Genomic DNA, 18,785 nt, shown 5'->3' with positions numbered 1-18,785 from the left:
TATGGCATGGGCCTCCTCCCACTGTGGGTAAAATACAGGTGGCAGGATAAGGCTTTAATTGGCCAATTAATTGGTCATTTAAGGGCCTTGATGGACCCAAGGGAAGTCAAGCCACACAACACCCCCATTCCCCGTAAAATACCAGAGAGGTTGGGAGTGGGTGGGTGGGTGGGTAGGTGAGTGGCAGGCAAGCCGCCCACTGGATTTTACTTCCCCCTCACCCCAAACTACAACCCTGCTGGCGGGGAATGTAAAATCCAGTCTGAGAGGTCCAGCAAGAAGGACAAGAGGTTTGGGCAAGGCTGGCTGAGTTGTCTAGCCCGAAGTATCTCTACAACTTTGCTGTGTAAAAATATTTAGCTACACCAAACTAGTGCTACAAAATACTACAAACACCATCATCACCTCTGTATTATAAAGGAATAAACCAGGCAGAGCTGCAGTTCCCAATCACAATCTACCCTCATTTTGTGAATACTGGAGGAAAACAGGATCAAAGTTAAGACGGTCAGGCATCCCAGGTTATTGGCACTCACTCCTCAGGGTCACACATGAAGAATGACCATTTAATTGAGATAATGGCTGGCATGAATATCACTAGAACAAAACCTGCAACTGATTAACCACCAAATAACTAATAGGAGACATGGAGGAGCAGGGGAATGGCAGACAGAGGGGAACGGGAGATAAAAATTCAATTCTTAATAAATTGGATTTGGGTTGATAATTAATGAAAGTAGCTCAATTTGCCCCATTCAAAGAAAAACATTTGAGTTCAAGAAATATTTAGGTTAATTCTAAAAGAATGACAAAACAATATGCTAGGCTTTCAATGGCTCAGTGATGGCAAGTATGTCATCTTATGAGTAGCTGGAACCATGGCCTATGCTGATCACAGCTTTGGTGGAAGAAATGAAGACATTATTTAAATACAAATTGTTGTTGTTATTGTAATGTCTTTAACATAATAAACATCCCAAGGCCTTCACAGTAGTATTGAGCAAAATTTCCCATCAGGTCATATAAAGTGATATTAAGTCAGATGATCAAAAACTGTGTCAATGTGATAGGTTTTAAGGAGCATCTTAAAGGAAGAAAGAAAGGTAGAGAGATAGAGAAGTTTCAAGGGGGAATTCCAGAGCTTTACAGCTACCAATAGTGGAGCAATTAAAATCAGGGATGCTCAAGAGCCCTGAATTAGATGAGTACAGTTATATCAGAGGATTGTGGATTAGAAAAGATTACAGAGATAGTGAGGGGGCAAGGCCATGGAGGGATTTGAAAACAAGGAGCAGAATTTTAAAATTGAGGCATTGCTTAACTGGAAGCCAGTGTAGGCCATTGAGCACAGGAGTGCAGGGTGAACAAGACTTGGTGCAAGTAAGGACAGAAACAGTAGAGTTTGGGTGACCACAAGTTCACCAAGGGCAGAAAGTGGGAGGCCAGCAAGGAGTGTGTTAGAATAGTCCAGTCTAGGGGTATCAAAAGCATGAATGAGGGTTTCAGCAGCTGATGATCTGAGGCAGGGCATAGTCAGGTGACGTTACAGAGGCAGAAATAGGTGTAGTTAGTGACTGTGTGGTTGAAGGCTCATCTAAGGGATAAATATGACACCAAGAGTGTGAACAGTCTGGATCAGCTTCAGACAGTTGCCAGGGAGAGAGATGCAGTCAGCAGCTAGGGAATGAGGTTTATAGCAAGGACTGCAAAACATGGTTTCAGCTTTCCCAATATTTAATTGAAGGATGCTTCTGCTCATCCTGTTTTGGATGCTGGACAAGCAGAATCCCAGAATCTTGGAAGGGCAAAAGACTAATTTTCCTGCCTGTTCTCTAATCACTCCTGGGTGAAAAGTACATGTGTTGATGTTGGGCAAGAACAGATTCAGGGCTTGGCTGTAATGCCACATGTTCAAATAGCCAAATTATGTTTGCTGTTTAGACAGGCACAATTAATAAGCTCAAAAAGGTTATTAAAGGATTACTGACTTCGATGTGGCGTTACGAATGTAACTGTTTTTAAGGGATTAAGTACTTGAGGGGATTAAATGTTTTGAATGGGTTTTCATGAATGGGAGTTTTTCTTTACTATAGTAAAGGCTGCAATAGATATTTAGAACTTTATTTTATTTAATCTCTACATGGCTCCTGAGGTCTGGTGATGGTAGATACTGAGCGAGTTGGCATGGAGGGTGTAAGGGCAAATGATGATGGTTGGGGGTTATGGTTGGGGGCACATGAGGTGGCATTAAATTGGCATGGGGGTATGAGGGACCATGGAGGTAGATGGGAGCATGAGTTAGGGGGTGTGAGGGGCAAAGTCTAGAGGTCTTAATATTTAACAAAAAAATCTGGGACCAAGTACCAAATAACAATGGGCGGGCATTTTAAACAGTCTGCCTCAGCATTTGGCAGCCCCTGTGGCCACCTCCAATTTGCATCTGGGGGTGCCTCCCTCCACCCCGAAGCAATGATCCTACCATTCAGGCGAGTTTCTCCCAAGGTGCACACAGCGAGCTACGAGATTTCCCAACTCAAGCTATCTGCCTTAGGAGCAAAAATCCAGGCCGAAAAGTTCCACCATTAACACCAAAAATTCAGTATTACATTTAAGACCCAAAAACCCTTCAGCAAAATGGAATGTGACAGTCTCATGTTTGTCATGTTGTTAGCTTTGTCGCTTTCCAAGTTCCATTACTACTAAGTAAAATTACATTAGTTGGCAGTCAGGGTGCTGTCTTTTTATTCCAGCTATAAAACAGATACAGCAGTTAAAAATAATAGTCATGTAAACTAGACAGCCATGGTAGATTTTATTTACACAAGGGCACCTTATTCTTTGTTCATGTCCACAGCTGTCCCCACTAATTGACCCCTCCCCACCCCCAACAATAAGCCCTGATCTCAATCAAGCTGAAGAGGTGAGCCTGCACAAGAGTTTTGCTTCTCATAAGAGGTGGGGGAAAAATATTGGCCAATATCTTTTTTTTGGATGCTTTATGGCAACCTTAGGTCACCATTAATCTGGCCAGTACAGGCAGGTTGGATGGCTCAAAGGAATGGACTTCCAACAAAAGTGAGATACATTAAAATAAGCAGGTAACTTAGACATGTCCTACCTCTGATAAAGAGGGCTGCAACTGGTGGGAGCTAATGGCAGGATGAGGTTCTTTCAGGTGACTGTTATCTGGATGGAAATACTGACAATGTAGTGTCGGAGCTGGCTCAGAGTGTTGCACTTGCTGAACATGAGAGATGCAATGTTCTTTCAAAGTGCTTGATTTATTTGGTTTGAGGGGCTTTAAATTTTCACATCCCTTCTCATGTAATTTCTCTCCTTGTGCGTGGTGAACTGCTTGGTCCAAATTTAATGGTGAACAAGCAGGATATTGCCCAGAATCTTGGGTGACTCTGCTTGTGGAGTGTTGGAAGATTTCTTCTGCTGATTGCCTCAGACGATCACTTGGGAGGGCATGTGACTTACTGCAAAAGCTCTGCCCTTTAGATTTTCCTATGGTACTTGATTTATTCTGAACTCTGAGAAAATTGCAAGAATCAGACCCAGACAAACTTTTACTGGTCTCCTCAAAGAATTTTCTCCTCTCTGCAAAGGACACCAGGGGAGAGGTATCTGGTTCCTGTAACACTGCCGTTGCACAAGATTTCATCTCATCAGACCCAACTTCCTTTATCACCTTACTTTGAGCCTCTTGTTTATCTTCAGGTGTCCATCTCCATTGGCCAGATCCACTGATGTCCTGAGCAGTCTTCTGCTCAGAAAAATTTTGGGATAGTGAACCAGTTTCTGTTTTGCATTTGTTTGGCGAAACACAGGAGCTGTGGGCCAATGGATATAAATACGTACTTCCTGGTTTACGATCCTCTTCCACTTTGTCCAGGGTTTTACTGGGATCTATGATCTGTGTTTTTGTGCCTGTAGTTTCTTCTTTTGTGCCACTGGCATCAGACTCACCAATAATACAAGTATAGGAACTGGATGGCTTCTCTCTCAAGTCACTCAATTCTTCTGAAGCTTCTTCCATCTGTAACAGCACAGTTGCATTCTTGTTCTTCTGCAACTGAGCTTTCTTCATTTGTATTTCATTACGCAAATTTGTGGCAAAGCGGTCACTTTTGCGCCGCATCCTGGCTGCTCTAGAACCTAATACCCGAGTATTTCTGCCAGTTTCATTCTTGGCTTCTTCCAAATCTGCCTCATCTTCCAAAGTATTGCCAGTTGAAGAAGTGCTTCCAATCTCACTCATTTGATCTAGTGGTCTTAGAGGCAATTGTATGTTTTGTTGCTGGGCTGTTGTTTGAACTGATGCACTTCTACAACTTTTACTGCTCGACTCACCTTTGGAAGGGGAAGAATGAAGCTGATTATCCAAATAGTGATCACAAGCGGCTACTTCAATTTCTTGTTGCTTCCCAAAGGAGTTCTCTTTCATCTGCTTTTCAAATGAAGAATCAACTGTATTTAAAGCTTTATGGGAATGTCCTATGTTGGATTGATATTCCTGCTGAGGTATTGGTACAGAGTTGGCCCATTCATTACTTTCCTGATCATACTGTAATCCCAAACCGTTTTTACCACAGTCTGAAATTGGAACTGAATGCATTTGCGCTGATAACAACTTCTCAGGTGCACTGTGCCTATGCAAATTCAAAGGCAATCTTTCATTCTGACTCAGGCTCAGGTATTGACTGGCTACAAATGATGGCTCAATCAAATTGTATAAATCCAACTGCCCCATCAAATATCGACTGGATTTTCTAGGGATTGCTGTACTTTCATGTGAAATACTTTTTTCACTATGAGAATGGCAATAAAGTCTTGGCTGTTGTCTTAACAAGCAGCAACACTCTATTGAACAATGGTTAGATGCCGGGTTACTGGACTGCAGGACAGTGCCTGTACAGCACTTAGGAGCACAGGTATAACATTGTCCTTCAGAATCTTTATCTCTTGTAGATAACAAGGTTTCAGAAGCCCATCTTCCAGGATGAAGCAACAGGTTTGCTGCGGCAAGTGCCTTAGAATTGATCATGCACAGAGATGCAGAGCGAGCTTTAGCTGCCACAAAACTTTCTCTGCGAACAGGTAGTGGGGGAGGGGCTGATTTGGTAGAACTTGCAGCACTTTCTTCATGTACATGGGATGGCAACACGTCACTTTCAGGTGACCCCTTCCCACAGTGAGAACAAAGTTGCTCTTCAGCTGGCCTTTCTCTGCCTTCACTTCCATTTTGAAGGCACTGGGCCTCGCTATACCTGGTCGGCAGCCATGGCCCCAAGCCATGTAATATGCTGTCCACGGAGGCTGACTCATCAGTTTTCACCGACGATGACACAGTGTAGTCAGAGGCATTAGAGCTTGCAGAAAATGAGCTGTAGGCAGAGTCTCTTTTGTTAGGATATGTGCTTTGGTCACAGCTTTGGCTGGGTTGGTCAAGGCTGTCCATACTTCCAAATGAACTCCTCTGATCTGAGCTACGGTGGAGAGCTAGTTGATCCCACTGCGTAGGAAAGTCACTGGAAGACACAACAGAATGAAATATACTTTAAAATGCCATGTTTGAGCACGCAAATTGTAACTGCCTCATTTTGGGTGTCTACACCACCATTTCTAGCTATACGGCTACAAGTTTTACCACTCCTGGGCATGTTATGTACTGTAAACAAGTTCCTTGTTGAGGCTAATAGCATTACACACGGAAGGTCATTGAGACATAGGATTTCATTATATTTGTCATGGTGATCTCCTGGAACTCACTTAGAGACTAATTGTAGGCAAGGATATTAAAGGTTAGGAGCCAAAACAGTAGATCAAATTAAGATACACATCAGCCATAGGATCCAATTCAGTGGTCCTCAAACTGGGGTCTGCAGAATCCTGGACGCCTATACAGACTTTCCAGAGGGTCCTCGAGATAATGTGAAAAAGCTCAATGACTCAGTCTTGGAGCCAAAATGTCCAAGTAACAGGAGTCAGGCTGACGTATGATGGCTGGAGTTGGGCCACATTAATGCCCCAGGAAGCAAATCAGAGTGCACTCGGGACCTCAAATGGCATGGGTGAAAGTCAGGCTGTAAGGAGCCAACAACTGCAACCAGCAGATGCTATGGTAGTGGCCACATTATTCAGACTGAAAGTTCTGGCGCTGCTGTTTGCATCTTCAATTTGTATCAAAGTAATAAAACTCAACAATCAATCCTTCCTCCACAAAGCTGTCACATGTTCCAGGACAAGCCACTGATCCACATATCAGCTTCTACTATCACTGCCACTTCTCTCTGAGGCTCAACAATAAGTTGTTAGAGCTGATATCCCAGCACTGAGTGCTCACACCTGAAACTGCTTTCAGACCTGCACTGTTGATTAGACGGTGCTGGACTCGTGTATCACAGTAATCACTTTAATATGGTTAGTGTATCAGTGGCATATTGCACTTTTGCTTAAAATGGTATTTAAAGGTTTGAAATGTTTTTCCACTAAATATTTCAAAAATCCTCTATCAGTATATTTAAATTCAAAATTAGCATGGAAACACAGATGTAGGAGCTGGTGGAAATGCCCTGTGACTGCTCGCTAAAGTTTAAGTTACAGGAACACATTCCCAGTTTTGGCCATCTGTTGCTGCAGTGTACCCAAAATTTGTAAAAGCAGCAATAAAATTATTGCTACTTTTCCCAACAATATACATTTATAAACATTATTTTCTGCAATTGCAGCAATGAAGGCAAATTAAAGATCCTGTCTGGAAGTGGAGAATGATTTATGAGTGTCATTGTCAAAAATCACAATAAGGACGGACAGACTCTGCTGAGAGAGTAAACATACGTAAAGATTTTGGTGAGATGGGCAAGTACCTGTTTTCTTAAAAAATTACTAAAATAATCGTACTATGCAAGTGTTGCACGTAAGTAATATTATATCATGTTGTAATCTGGATGGGAGGGGGGTCCATGATTACTAATTGATTTGAAATGGGGACCTTCAACCAAAAATGTTTGAGAATCTCTAATCTCAATGAATGGTGGAACAGGCTAGACAGGCTGAACAGCCTATACTCCTGTTCCTACATGCCAAACTAATTACTATTACTGAGGAAAAACTGGGTCAGAGGAGAAAAAAAAAAATCAGAAAAGAAAATCCAGAAACAGAAGGGAGAGAGTAGGAGACTCAAAGGATGGCAAAGAGTCAAGAGGATTCTCTAGACACTCTTAACTCCAATCAGAAATTCGGGAGAAACTTATTTACCCAGTGAATAAAATGTATAACTCATTACCATATAGAGTAGTTCAGGCAAATAGCATGGATGTATTTAAGGGAAAGCTAAATAAATACAAGGGAGAAAGGGATTGAAGATTATGTTGGCATGTGTGAAGCACAAATGCTGGCACAACTTGTTGGGCCAAATGACCTGTTTCTGTACTTTAAATTCTATGTAATTTGGCCAAGGGTTTGTAAAATCTTTTACTGAGTTTCTTCCAAGCGATTACATGTGAGAGTGTATGCTGGGAGTCCAGATGCTTCCTCAGTTCCATCATGACTGTATGAAACAGGCTGGATAGACCTTCTGACCTGCTCTGTCTTTTTGTATTTTATGTTTGTAAATCCACTATTGTGGAAAACAACAAAGGTCTGTTGCTAGCCACAGAAGAAAAAGGTCTAAGGATAAAAAACTTAGGATAAGGTCTCTTTATACACCTCAAACAAAAGACAAATGTCTTAAAGGAACTGGGTGTCTCTAGGATTTTCTAACCACAAGGAAACAACTGTACTGTATCTTGAAGTCAAATCATGAAAAACAATGTATAACATTTTTAAAAACAGCATGAAAATGGTTGTAAAATCAAAATGGGAGTAGGGTTTAATCAAGTTTAGAAGTCAACTGACACTAGCATCTTCAGCATGTCATCAATATGCATTTCAACAAAATATTTTTCCAGCCTGATGTTGCATGTGACAGGGTTCTATTGTAATTAAGACAAATACAATGATTCCTGTCAGATCAGCAGCAGTGACAAAGAGCAGCAATCCATAAACATCCAAACAAAAGAATGCAGGAATGTCATGCTGAATAGTCAGCATTCCTATATTTGTAGACTTGTTTATCTCTCATTTTTTCTCTTGCTTTGCTGTATGGGATGTCTTATTCTGGGTTTTGGTTCTAGGAACACTGGCTACCTACTGGTACCTCACTAAGTAATGGTTCTTCATGTGAATGGAGGGGGTGGGGGGGTGTGGTGGGGTGACATTTGGATTTAATCCAGTCCTAAACCCAACATACACAAAGGCACATCTCAGTAAAAAATCAATCAGGTGCAGAAATCTTATTGATTTTCCTTTCCCTAGCCAAGGAGCATTAAAGATATTTGTACTGCTGCAATTATCATGTTAGCTTGAATTAGCTGACTCATACCAGGATTTCAGCTGCAGACATTCTTGTCTGCAGTGCTTGGTATCACTGTGTATTTACCAACTGAGCCTTTTGGGCAAGCTTAACTGTTTTTTCCTCCACACACCTCATTCTTATCTCAGTAACAATGCTAACAGCCACCAACATTAACTGTCCATAAGACTCACCTGGTATCATATCCTGAGTGCCACGACAGACTGAGACATCCTGATGAATGGTGCATCATAGTGGCCTCAGGCTGTGCCTCTGATAATTTGGCTAAGTGCCATGTGTAAGGTCTTATCCCTGGACCATTCCTCCTAAACCAAGAAAACACACAATTGTGAGCTATAGATGTCAAGTGAAGAAGCACTTAATTCTGTCTAGTAATTGGTCACTTATTTCATTTCTCTGTTTGTGGACCTCATCCACATGATAAGCACTTCAAAAGTACTTACATTTGTACAATACATTTCATGTTTTAAGGGCAACCTAAAGTGCTTCACAGCTAATTTAAGATCATTAGGAGTTGGCCAAGGGCTGCATGTGACAGATGCTGGGAAACGTAAGGCAGGCAGGTATTTTGATAGGATTAATACGCCATAAAGTTACATTCAAAGTGTATTTCAATAGCTTTCTTAACTAAACTTTTGGGTGCTATTTGGTGCATTGCAGTTTCAACAGCCCCAAGTTTCACCCTTTCTTGAAAGTGGTGAATATCATTACGTTATTGTCATGACCATGGATCCTATCCCCTAATTACTTATGGACATATTGAACTTTAAAGAAAGACGTGTTTTCAAAAAAAAAGACATACAAGCAAAAGCTGGCTGGGGAACTGTAAGATAACCAATTGCTGGAAAATTCCTATGTTGACTACTTGACCAACTAGTTCAGAAACAACGCAATGTCACATCTAAAAATTGTGACATGGCCTACTTCAGACTGTGGCACTTCAAAGGAAGGGATACAATGAAAACTGAACTGTCATCTCTTGTGATTGCGGGGTTAATGGAAAATGATTACTCTTTCAGCCTAAACCACCTCCTGTTGAGTTATATCCCAGACTGAACACTAACTGGGTTGAAAAGAAAACAGATCTGGGCTAAAGACATGTTTGTTTTTCCCTTCCAAGAATACACAAGGGAAGGCATTTAAAAAAGCCAACTGCAGCCCTAGCTCTGTGTGCTGGTCTAGTGTGTGTGTGCTGTGAATGTCACAGCTAAAGAACACCAACTGGGCATCCCTGAGCTTGCAGGTAAAAAAAACTCTTTCTCCCCGATTGCTGGAAGCAAGTCACAAGTCAGCAAAGTCACATTCAAAAAAGAAACAGGACAACTCCTTTCAGCTAAGCTGCAAAACCAAGAATCTTCAACCCAACTGCTCAGATGCTAAAGTCAGCGCTACCAGAATCAGTCCAACTTAACGGCCGCAACGTTTTGCCATCTATTCCTCGTAGGCAAGCAATAGGACTGAATTGTTTTAAAAATCTTTTATTTTTGGACTCAATTTCTGATTTCTAATCTACGTGCATGTGTGTTGTGCTTTTATTATTTTTCCTTGCATTTTGTAACTAATAAATTCACTCCCTTTCTTTGACTCAAGAAAGCCTGGTTAAATTGGCTCCTTTTAAAACACAAATACATTTGGACTGGGAAAAGATATCCACGAAGGCAGGGATCTTTTTAAAATTAAACTGGTTGCGTCCGAGGGGTTCGAATAAAGAAAGCGAGCCTGTTCATCTCTCCTTACCTGGGAGCATAACAATTTGGGGTACCTCGTCCCGGGTCATAACAAATTGGGGGGACCTTGCCCGGGGATCGGTTGTAACATTATAGTTCCACAGGCACTGCAGTATCTCATCTCATGTACGAGCACCCGGATAAATGCCAGTGAGCTTTTCTAGCTTGAAAACAATTCCCCTCACTGACATATATTTTCTAACAATGGTCACTAGACAGTGGTCAGAAGAGAGAACCCAGCTGATTTTTCCCAACCCAAGGAATTGTGAGTCTGCATGGATCAGTACCACACTCAGCACTGCATTTACCCACTGAGTCATCAGTGGGGCTCCTATTAATATTTCATATCTTTTGTCCTTCAGTCCCATTTCTCCTCCTCTTGAAACAGAAAATCCATCCCTGCCTTAACCATACTTGTGCCAGCTAAAAGGGACACCATCTTTAAATGAAATAAATCAAACTTGTTTTTGTATTTGGATGCACAAAATGCATTGATAGAAACCCACAGAAATGCATAAATGTCACGTTCACGTTTGGCACAACCCGAGAAAAATGATGCACGCATTTTCTCTCTTACACCAAACAAAAAAAGTTTACTTTATATTTTATTCATGACAATGATACCCTTTTAACAATGAATCCTGACTGCTTCTTCAGCCAAGCATTCAAACTCTGTACTGCTGAAAGAAACACCAATTGGCATCTCAGTCAGTCCCTAACTCTACTCTGTAGAGCCCTCAAAGCAGCTTGCTAGTCTTATTAGATGCAGGTCAAACAGCTGCAGGTAGAAGCAAAGCCATAACAAGAGTTCTGCAATTAACATAAAAGCAGGTCCTCTGCAGGCTGTCAAGTCAAAAAACGAAAAAAAAGTCAGCATGCTTCCAGAAAATATGCAAAGGTTCTACAATGCAAAATAAAGAAACAAGCACAATGTAGAATTTATGTCACCCAGTGCTCAAACTTTCTTAGGTCATTGTTACAGGGTCACAGGATTCTGAGTTGCCAGTTGCACTTCCCACCATTTATAATCCCATTTAAAGGGGCTGTATCATCACCACATCCAGAATTTAAAAATGAGTTTTGCCACGTCTTCAGTTTGTTGAGTGTTTCCTGAAATTGACAGAGTTTGGGTTACTAAGTCTGATGATGTAAGGGAGATAGTAACACAGGTGCTGGCTGTGTTACTGAGCTGGGTAGTGCACAAGCCATAAAGGTGCCATCGTTGCTAAAAATGGCACATTTTGATGTACATTACTCTGAAGAATAAAAACTCTGATAGGTTTAAAAAGTCTGCCATCAGTCTCACTTTTTTGATAATAAATCTCAATTTTGGCATTTCCAAACATCAGAGGTCATAATGAGGGAACTGAACTAAAACCAGCATAGGTGCACCAGTAAAACATTGTGCTGGCTGGAAGGAGTTAGCAAGCTTGGTATTGCAGGGAGCTGGACTGCGCATGAAGTGTTTCTAACTGTGCACTTATGTTCAGGAGAGTCTGTTGCTCACTTCTAGGCTGCAAGTCAGGGCCAGACTCACGAAATGTTGTTGAATCCTGCAAGTAACAATTGGCTCTCTCCTTTTACTTTATGGAAACTAATCTTTAGTCCGTTGCAAGATTCACCAAACCACATTCTCATGGGTCTGTAATCCAGTTGGTTCACGGAGCCTCAAATCTGATTGGATGTTTGCATTCGGCTATATCCTAAGTGGAAATGCAACTACAGACAGTAGGTGCTGGATGAACATGGTTTCTGGGACTGATAACGTGAAGGAGCTGAAGTAGCATCAGTAGATGTATAGTCAGTAACACATCTCTAACGTTTTCTAGTTCCAATGCAAGGTCATCAGTCCAAAATGTTAACCGTTTCTTTCTCCACAGATGCTACTTGGCCTTCTTGAGTATTTCCAGCATGTTTTGTTTTTATTTCAGCAACAGGGTGCTGGCTGAGCTGAATTAGGGAAAGTATTTTTATATTTGACACTTCTCAAGATCAGATTGTAGGAGAGCATTGGTCATGGTTTTGACTACAGTGCATTGACCATGCTAAAATTAACTTTCTTATGCCAGCATCAGTGTAACAAAGTCACATTTTCATAGGCTAACTGCAGAATTGTTGCCCAAGGAAACTAGTTGGTTTTAAGAGTCTAAAGTAGGGAGCTAATATATAAGTATGATTCTCCTAAAACCTGAACAGAAGTACCAAATGTAAAAGTTCTCAATTTAAGAGGGCTATATTATCAACAGAATTGGTTACACTGGAGTTGTCACATGCTCAGGTTAACTCAATTCCATCACTTTATCCCACACAGGAATTCTCACAGGCAGATTTCTCCATGCATTCATCAGTTCTCATTTAAAACAAAATTTATTTAACAAAGCAGTAAAATACAGAAATTAGTTATAACTCGGTATAATGGCTTGGTTTTTAAAAAGGAATCCTGAAAGCAAAGCTTCTTCTTTAAGGGGTGGGGTGAGGAGATTGCGTGAGTTTGAGAGCCCTATCTGAATGCAAGGCTTAAGAAAACACAGCAGCTTTCTGGGCTCTTCCAAATTTTAAACACAGGATATTTCAACTGCCCAACTCAGAAACTATTTCCTGCAATTCTCCTGTCCATAAAAAGAAGAAACACATTGTTTTTTTTTGTGATCAACATTGAAAAAGCAGCATAACAAAAATTTTTAAACTCCCTGGAGGAGTGTGCACCGAAATGTTTACCGTACAATTTACATTTTAAACAGAGAAAGAGATTCATTTGATTTAATCAGTGTTACTTGTTAATTGTTTAACTTAAATGAAAAAACAGATTTGACATGAGATTTCTTCCTAGTTTCAAGAGAATCCAAATTTTTTTTTCTTGGCAATTTTCTCCTCTCCTGTGTGGTGTTGACTCCATCCTGATATGTAGTTTCACGGCACCAGTTGCTCTTTGGCAACTCATCCATGTAGCCATTGATCACTGAGCCCTGGAGGGTCCCTACAGTTTAGCCTCAGGTGTCCCTGGGCCTAATGGAGGGCCAAAATTTGAACTGCTGACCACTGAGCATGAAAAGCTAGTGGAAGATGCATGCATATTAAGGCTCAAGAGATGCTCTCTTGTCCTATTGCGTATTATTCTGGAAACACTAGGATTACAAATCAAGAGGAGCAACAGGGGTTAGGTATGTTCAGGCTATCTGCATCCATGGAACTGGTCGAGTGCCACTCATCACCTCCAGGAATGGAGGAGCGAAAGAAACAAATGTCTGCAAAGTCGTCTCAGGCCAATACCTAGCCTAGTAATTGGTCACATGGTTGAGAGCAGCTCCTTGCTGACTCTCTTGCAAGAACAGGACACGAGAGAAAGAAAATTAAACAAGAAAAACCTAATTAAAAACAAACTCAGCAAAGTATTCCTCAACGTGACATTAATTCATACATGCCAATCTAGAAAACTGACCCATAGCCCCAAGAGCTAACAGATGAAAAATAGCCCAAATTAAAAGCTATATAACCTGAAAAAAATAGGTATCAGACAACTGGCAGTGAAATGTGAGGCGGAATTTAGTGCAAGCCACCAAAGTGGTTTCGTGGTGGGAAGGACATTAGGATCAGGTGGAAGTGGGCAGGAAAGATTCCCAATGGCAGGAACTGATGACTGGATTAAACGGCTGGTGGGGCAGCAAGGAGGGGGCAAACCCACAGCAAGGTGGTAAGAAGGCAAGTTAACCATAATATACATGCTAATGAACAGAACTAAACGTAACTTTGGTGATTAATTGAGTGACAAGCAGGAATCACAGGCACCAACAAGTGAAAGCTGGTGGTGTTGAAGTGGGAGGTTGAAGTCAGTCATTTCAAGCAGGATGGAAGGAGTTTGCAAAGTTACATTCTGAGGGGCACAGGACAGAAGGGAGGCCCTGATGGAGCAGTCCAAGCGGCATCAGAAAGTGGGCCAGCAGCCAGTGACATTTTTATTAATCTAACCTCAGTACAGTACGACCGTTGATATTTGAGTCTGCGTTGTGTGAAAAATATGATACCACAAAAATGATCAAAGAGCAGAACTTCGTGCTGTACGATATAATCACCTAACATTTTATTTTGAGTAATGTTACAGCATATATATTAATCTTGTTCAATACCAGTATGTACTATGTTACTCAGCCTTCATCATTCTTTAGTGGCAAGCACAGTGCTGGACACATGAGCGGAGCAAAGCCGACGGGAGACATCTGCAGACACCAGCGACATTATTGGAGAGCAGCAAATGGGCCCCATCTCTACCACATAATCTGAAAGACGCCATGCTTCACTTTGACCGGCCGCTGCAGCCCCTTCTCATCCACTTAGGAATCCTGCTGACTTCTGGGACTGCCATCGAGACCCCCTGGACTAAATTCCACCCACGGTCTTATCATAAATTGCAGATATTCCAAATATTCCATTACTGTCAACAGCAGTAACATGAATCTAAAAGACACAAAAGGGCAGCTGTAGCACTGGCGGATTTGCAACTTACTACAGGGGGACACTGAAAGCATGAGATTTCCATAGGTGGGATTGGTGGGGAGGGCTGCAATTAGCAGCTTCAAAAATTTTGATTTTGACACTTTGGTTCAATTTCTGGGAAACTGGAGCCTAATGCAATTCTGCCTTTTAAAGTTTCTCCTAGAAGGATTACAATACTCGAGATATTGAAAATATTAGCTGTAAGGACTTCAGAACAATTATAGTAAATCTGCACCCAGGTACACGAGCCCCTAAAATGAAAATTTTCACCAGGCCAACTAAATCTCACCCTGCAGTGCATCCTACATTCACAAGACAAATATGGATCACTGTCACATCTCTCCCCATTTTTTCCAGTGGCAGCCAAGAATAGGTAATATGAGATTACAAGAATTGAGGCCATTCTGATTGAACTATTTTAATTACATTGCATTTATTTTCATGGAACTTCTGGCGAGATGACAGCAAATTAATATCATTTCAGCAAAATTTGAGAACAGAATTCTAACAAAAAGGGACATCCAAATATCAAGTTTTTTTCCCCTCTAATTCTTCTAGAGGATTAACCCCTGGGGGTTGCCATTGATCAGAAACTTATCCAGAACAGCCATATAAATACAGTGGCTACAAGAGCAGGTCGGAGGCTGGGAATTCTGTGGAGAGTAACTCACCTCCTGACTCTCCAAAGCCTGTCCACCATCTACAAGGCATAAGTCAGGAGTGTGATGGAATACTCTCCACTTGCCTGGATGAGTGCAGCTCCAACAACACTCAAAAAGTTCTACATGATCCCGGACAAAGTAGCACACTTGATAAGCATCCCATCTAGCATCTCAAACCTTCAATCTCACCACCACGAACGCACAGTGGCATCAGTGTGTACCATCTACATGACGTACTGCAGCAACTCGCCAAGCTTCCTTCAATGGCATATTCTAAGCCCGCGATCTTTAATGCTTAGAAGGGCAGGTGCAGCTGAAGCATGGGAACAGCACCACCTGCAAGTTCCCCTCCAAGCAACACACAATCCTGGCTCGGAAGTATATGACTGTTCCTTCACTGTCACTCCCTTCCTAATGAACAGTGCGGTGTACCTACACCACATGAACTGCAGCAGTTCAAGAAGGCAGCGCACCACCTACTTCTCAAGGCAAATTAGAGAGGAGCAATAAATGCTGGCCTAGCAAGCAATGCTTACATCCCATGAATGAATAAAAAGAGAACTTGCTGTTTATTTCAAAATATTTTCTAATAATGATGCTAAAAATTGCTAGTGGTAAGAAAAAGTGGATGAAAGTTTAACAGTTGTATGACACTTCTTGGTTTCCCTTTTTTTTCTCATTCATTCTTGGGATGTTGGCATCACTGACTAGGCAAGCATTTATTACCATCCCGAGTTACCTTGAGAAAGTGGTGCTGAATGCCTTCTTCCTGAAACGCTGAGCAGTTTAATACAATTTACTGGCTTTCTAGATTACTTTGGTGTTCGTGTCAGTTAAGTGTCAGCCACATTACTGTGCGTCTGGGGTCATGCATCAGCCAGACTGGTAAGAACAGCAAGCTTCCTTCTCTAATAGGGCATTAGTAAACCATTTGGGGTTTTATGATTATCCAGTGATTTATGGTCATTTTTTTCTGATAGTAGTTTTTGTTTTTTTAAATAGAAAGATTAACTTAAAACAAAATGAGTTACCACATTCCATTGTAATACCAGAGGAAAAAAAAAAAGTTATTTTAATAGCATTCATCACCTATTATCACCAACAGTAATTTCTGGCCAAACTGTTCTTTTGACTCTTGTGAAAAGATCCAAAGAACAGGCAAGGCAAAAAATACTGTGCTTTATACTGAAAATAAAACTACTGCAAACTACAATCATTAATGAAAAATATAAAACACACCAAAACATGCTTTGCAGGATCAATGGGCTGAACATTGTGCTCTCAGGGATCTGTCTAGTGCTTATAATCTTTTATACCCTTATTATTATTGCGAGTCCTCACTTTTCCCTGTGATTTTTGACTACTCTAATATAAACAAGAGTCAGCTCTGCATATTTGGCTGCCACGTTTGCCTACATCAGTCAATGCATTTAAAAGTAATTCACTGTACATGATGCACTTGATACATTTCTGAAAGATGTGATGGGATACCACATCAGTGCAAATGCCAATATACTGAAGCAGGAAAAGATTAACCACACTTGAGACAATAGAATTTAATGTTGTGCAACATTCTTGTATGATACACATAATTTATCACTTAAAATTGATCCCATTAACATCACTAGTGGTATGTTTGTAGCCACAGGTATTTCACTCTTACACTGTATGGTTCAAAATGCTGCCTCCAGATACAGCCCAAATTTAATTTTACAAATTAACTGTACTAGTGGATGTTTTCCACAATTCAAGGAAAAGTAGTTAAAAAAAATCCATGACAATCCTAATAACATTTGGTTTAACTTAAATTACTTCAGATAAATAATGTCAAAAACACTTTATCAACAATTTCTTATTTGCATCAAAATTGATGGGTTAGAATTTTTAAAAAACATATTTAAAATATTCATTTCAAAAATAAGTTTGAGCAACTACATTTCAGATGACAACTCAAGTGATGCTTTGTGTCAATACCTACACTTGCATTTAACACTCACCACTAGAATTCTCTGCACTTGCCCTGCTTTCAGTAGTACCGCAGCAGTTTTCCACAAGAGTCCAGTCTGCTCCTCGATATCGAGCCTGCTCTTCACTGCCTGTCCTGTAACTCGCTCGCAGTCTGTCAAACCCTGTGTGTCATGATTTTTTGCACAGCCTCACGGCAATTTCATGAAATCTGTGCCCTTATGGCACTATAATCTACTGGCAAGGTTTCCAACAAGAGATATATAACTCAATAGTAAGAAGTAAAGAAGATCTCTAGTCAGCCGCTGGCCATGAGCAGAAATCTTAAAACAGCAAAATACTGCACGAACAATCAGGCTATGCAACTCTGGTTTTTTGATTTGGACAACATAGGGCAGTAAACGGAAAACTTACAGAACAATCAAATTTTTTTTGCAAGCTTGTTGCAGCCAATCATTGCGAGTACAGCAAAAGAGTTTCCCTCACTCCATTTTAAATTGAGTTCATTTCACCCTTTCATCATGTTCAGTTCCAAATCAGATAATGATTGTTTTACAGCCCCTTTTAAAAAAATCTGATTATAATACAGGAACTGAGATAGAAACAGCAAAGAAACAATGCCCGGAAAAGATTTTTAAAAAAACAGCGTGAAAAGTTTTGTAAACGCAAACCCTTCCTGTCGCCCAGAAAAATGCAAGAAATGAAGAGAACTGCTGTCATCACAGCCATAAGGAACTGATGCTCAAGTTCAATTAGGTTGTGGCCCCAGGCCAGCAGTTCTGAACTTGGATCTGAAAAAAACTAACATTTTTTTAAAAAGCCAAAACATACAAAAACATTGTTTGCCTTTAGTCTAGCTCTGCCAACATCCTAGGGGTTACTATTGATCAGAAACTGAACTGGACCAGCATATTTGGCTAAGAGAAGATCAGAGGCTGGGAATTCTACAAGTGACTCATCTCCTGGCTCCCCAAAGCCTGTCTACCATCTACAAGGCACAAGTCAGGAGTGTGATGGAATACTTGCCTGGATGATTGCAGCTCCAACAACACCTCAAGAAATTCAACACCAACCAGGACAATGCAGCCTGCTTGCTTGATTGCCATCCCAACCACCACCTCAAACATTCACTTCCTCCACCACAAACACACCGTGGCAGCATCATATACTACACACAAGATGCACTGCAGCAACTAGTCAAGCTTCCTTCGACAGCACCTTCCAAACACATAACTTCCACCACCTAGAAAACCAAGGGCAGCAGATACATGGGAACGCTACCATTTGCAAGCTCCCCTCCAAGCCACACACCATCCTGACTTGGAACTATATTGCTGTTTCTTCACAGTTGCTAGGTCAAAATCCTGGAACTCACTTCCTAACAGCACTGTGGGTATTCCTACACCAGATGGACTAGGTGATTGAAGAAGGCAGCTTAGCATCATCTTCTCAAGGGCAATTATGAGTGGACAACAAATTCTGGCCTTATCAATGAAGCCCACTGCCATGAAAAAGTTTTTA

The 18,785-nt window shown here is 41.1% G+C and overlaps 1 protein-coding gene across 3 annotated transcripts in view; it reads right to left on the bottom strand.

Moving 5' to 3' along the window:
- The window catches only part of LOC121282197 (protein Shroom4-like), a 149,076-nt gene that overhangs the window by 55,476 nt on the left and 74,815 nt on the right, over nucleotides 1-18,785 (bottom strand). The window contains exons 1-3 of one of the 3 annotated variants that reach the window (XM_041195775.1): nucleotides 17,297-17,795; nucleotides 8,593-8,724; nucleotides 3,119-5,534 (exon numbers count right to left, since the gene is read on the bottom strand). In XM_041195775.1, the coding sequence (XP_041051709.1) occupies nucleotides 3,119-5,534; nucleotides 8,593-8,651 (2,475 nt within the window). In that variant the 5' untranslated portion in view covers nucleotides 8,652-8,724; nucleotides 17,297-17,795. Of the gene's footprint in view, nucleotides 1-3,118; nucleotides 5,535-8,592; nucleotides 8,725-17,296; nucleotides 17,796-18,785 lie in introns of those variants that run through there. The other 2 variants (XM_041195776.1, XM_041195773.1) reach the window with 2 other exon arrangements.

Source organism: Carcharodon carcharias, chromosome 9, assembly GCF_017639515.1.
Source record: "Carcharodon carcharias isolate sCarCar2 chromosome 9, sCarCar2.pri, whole genome shotgun sequence".
NCBI lineage: Eukaryota > Metazoa > Chordata > Chondrichthyes > Lamniformes > Lamnidae > Carcharodon > Carcharodon carcharias.
Note: the sequence above shows the minus strand (reverse complement) of the source record. Positions and strands in the feature narration are given on the sequence as shown.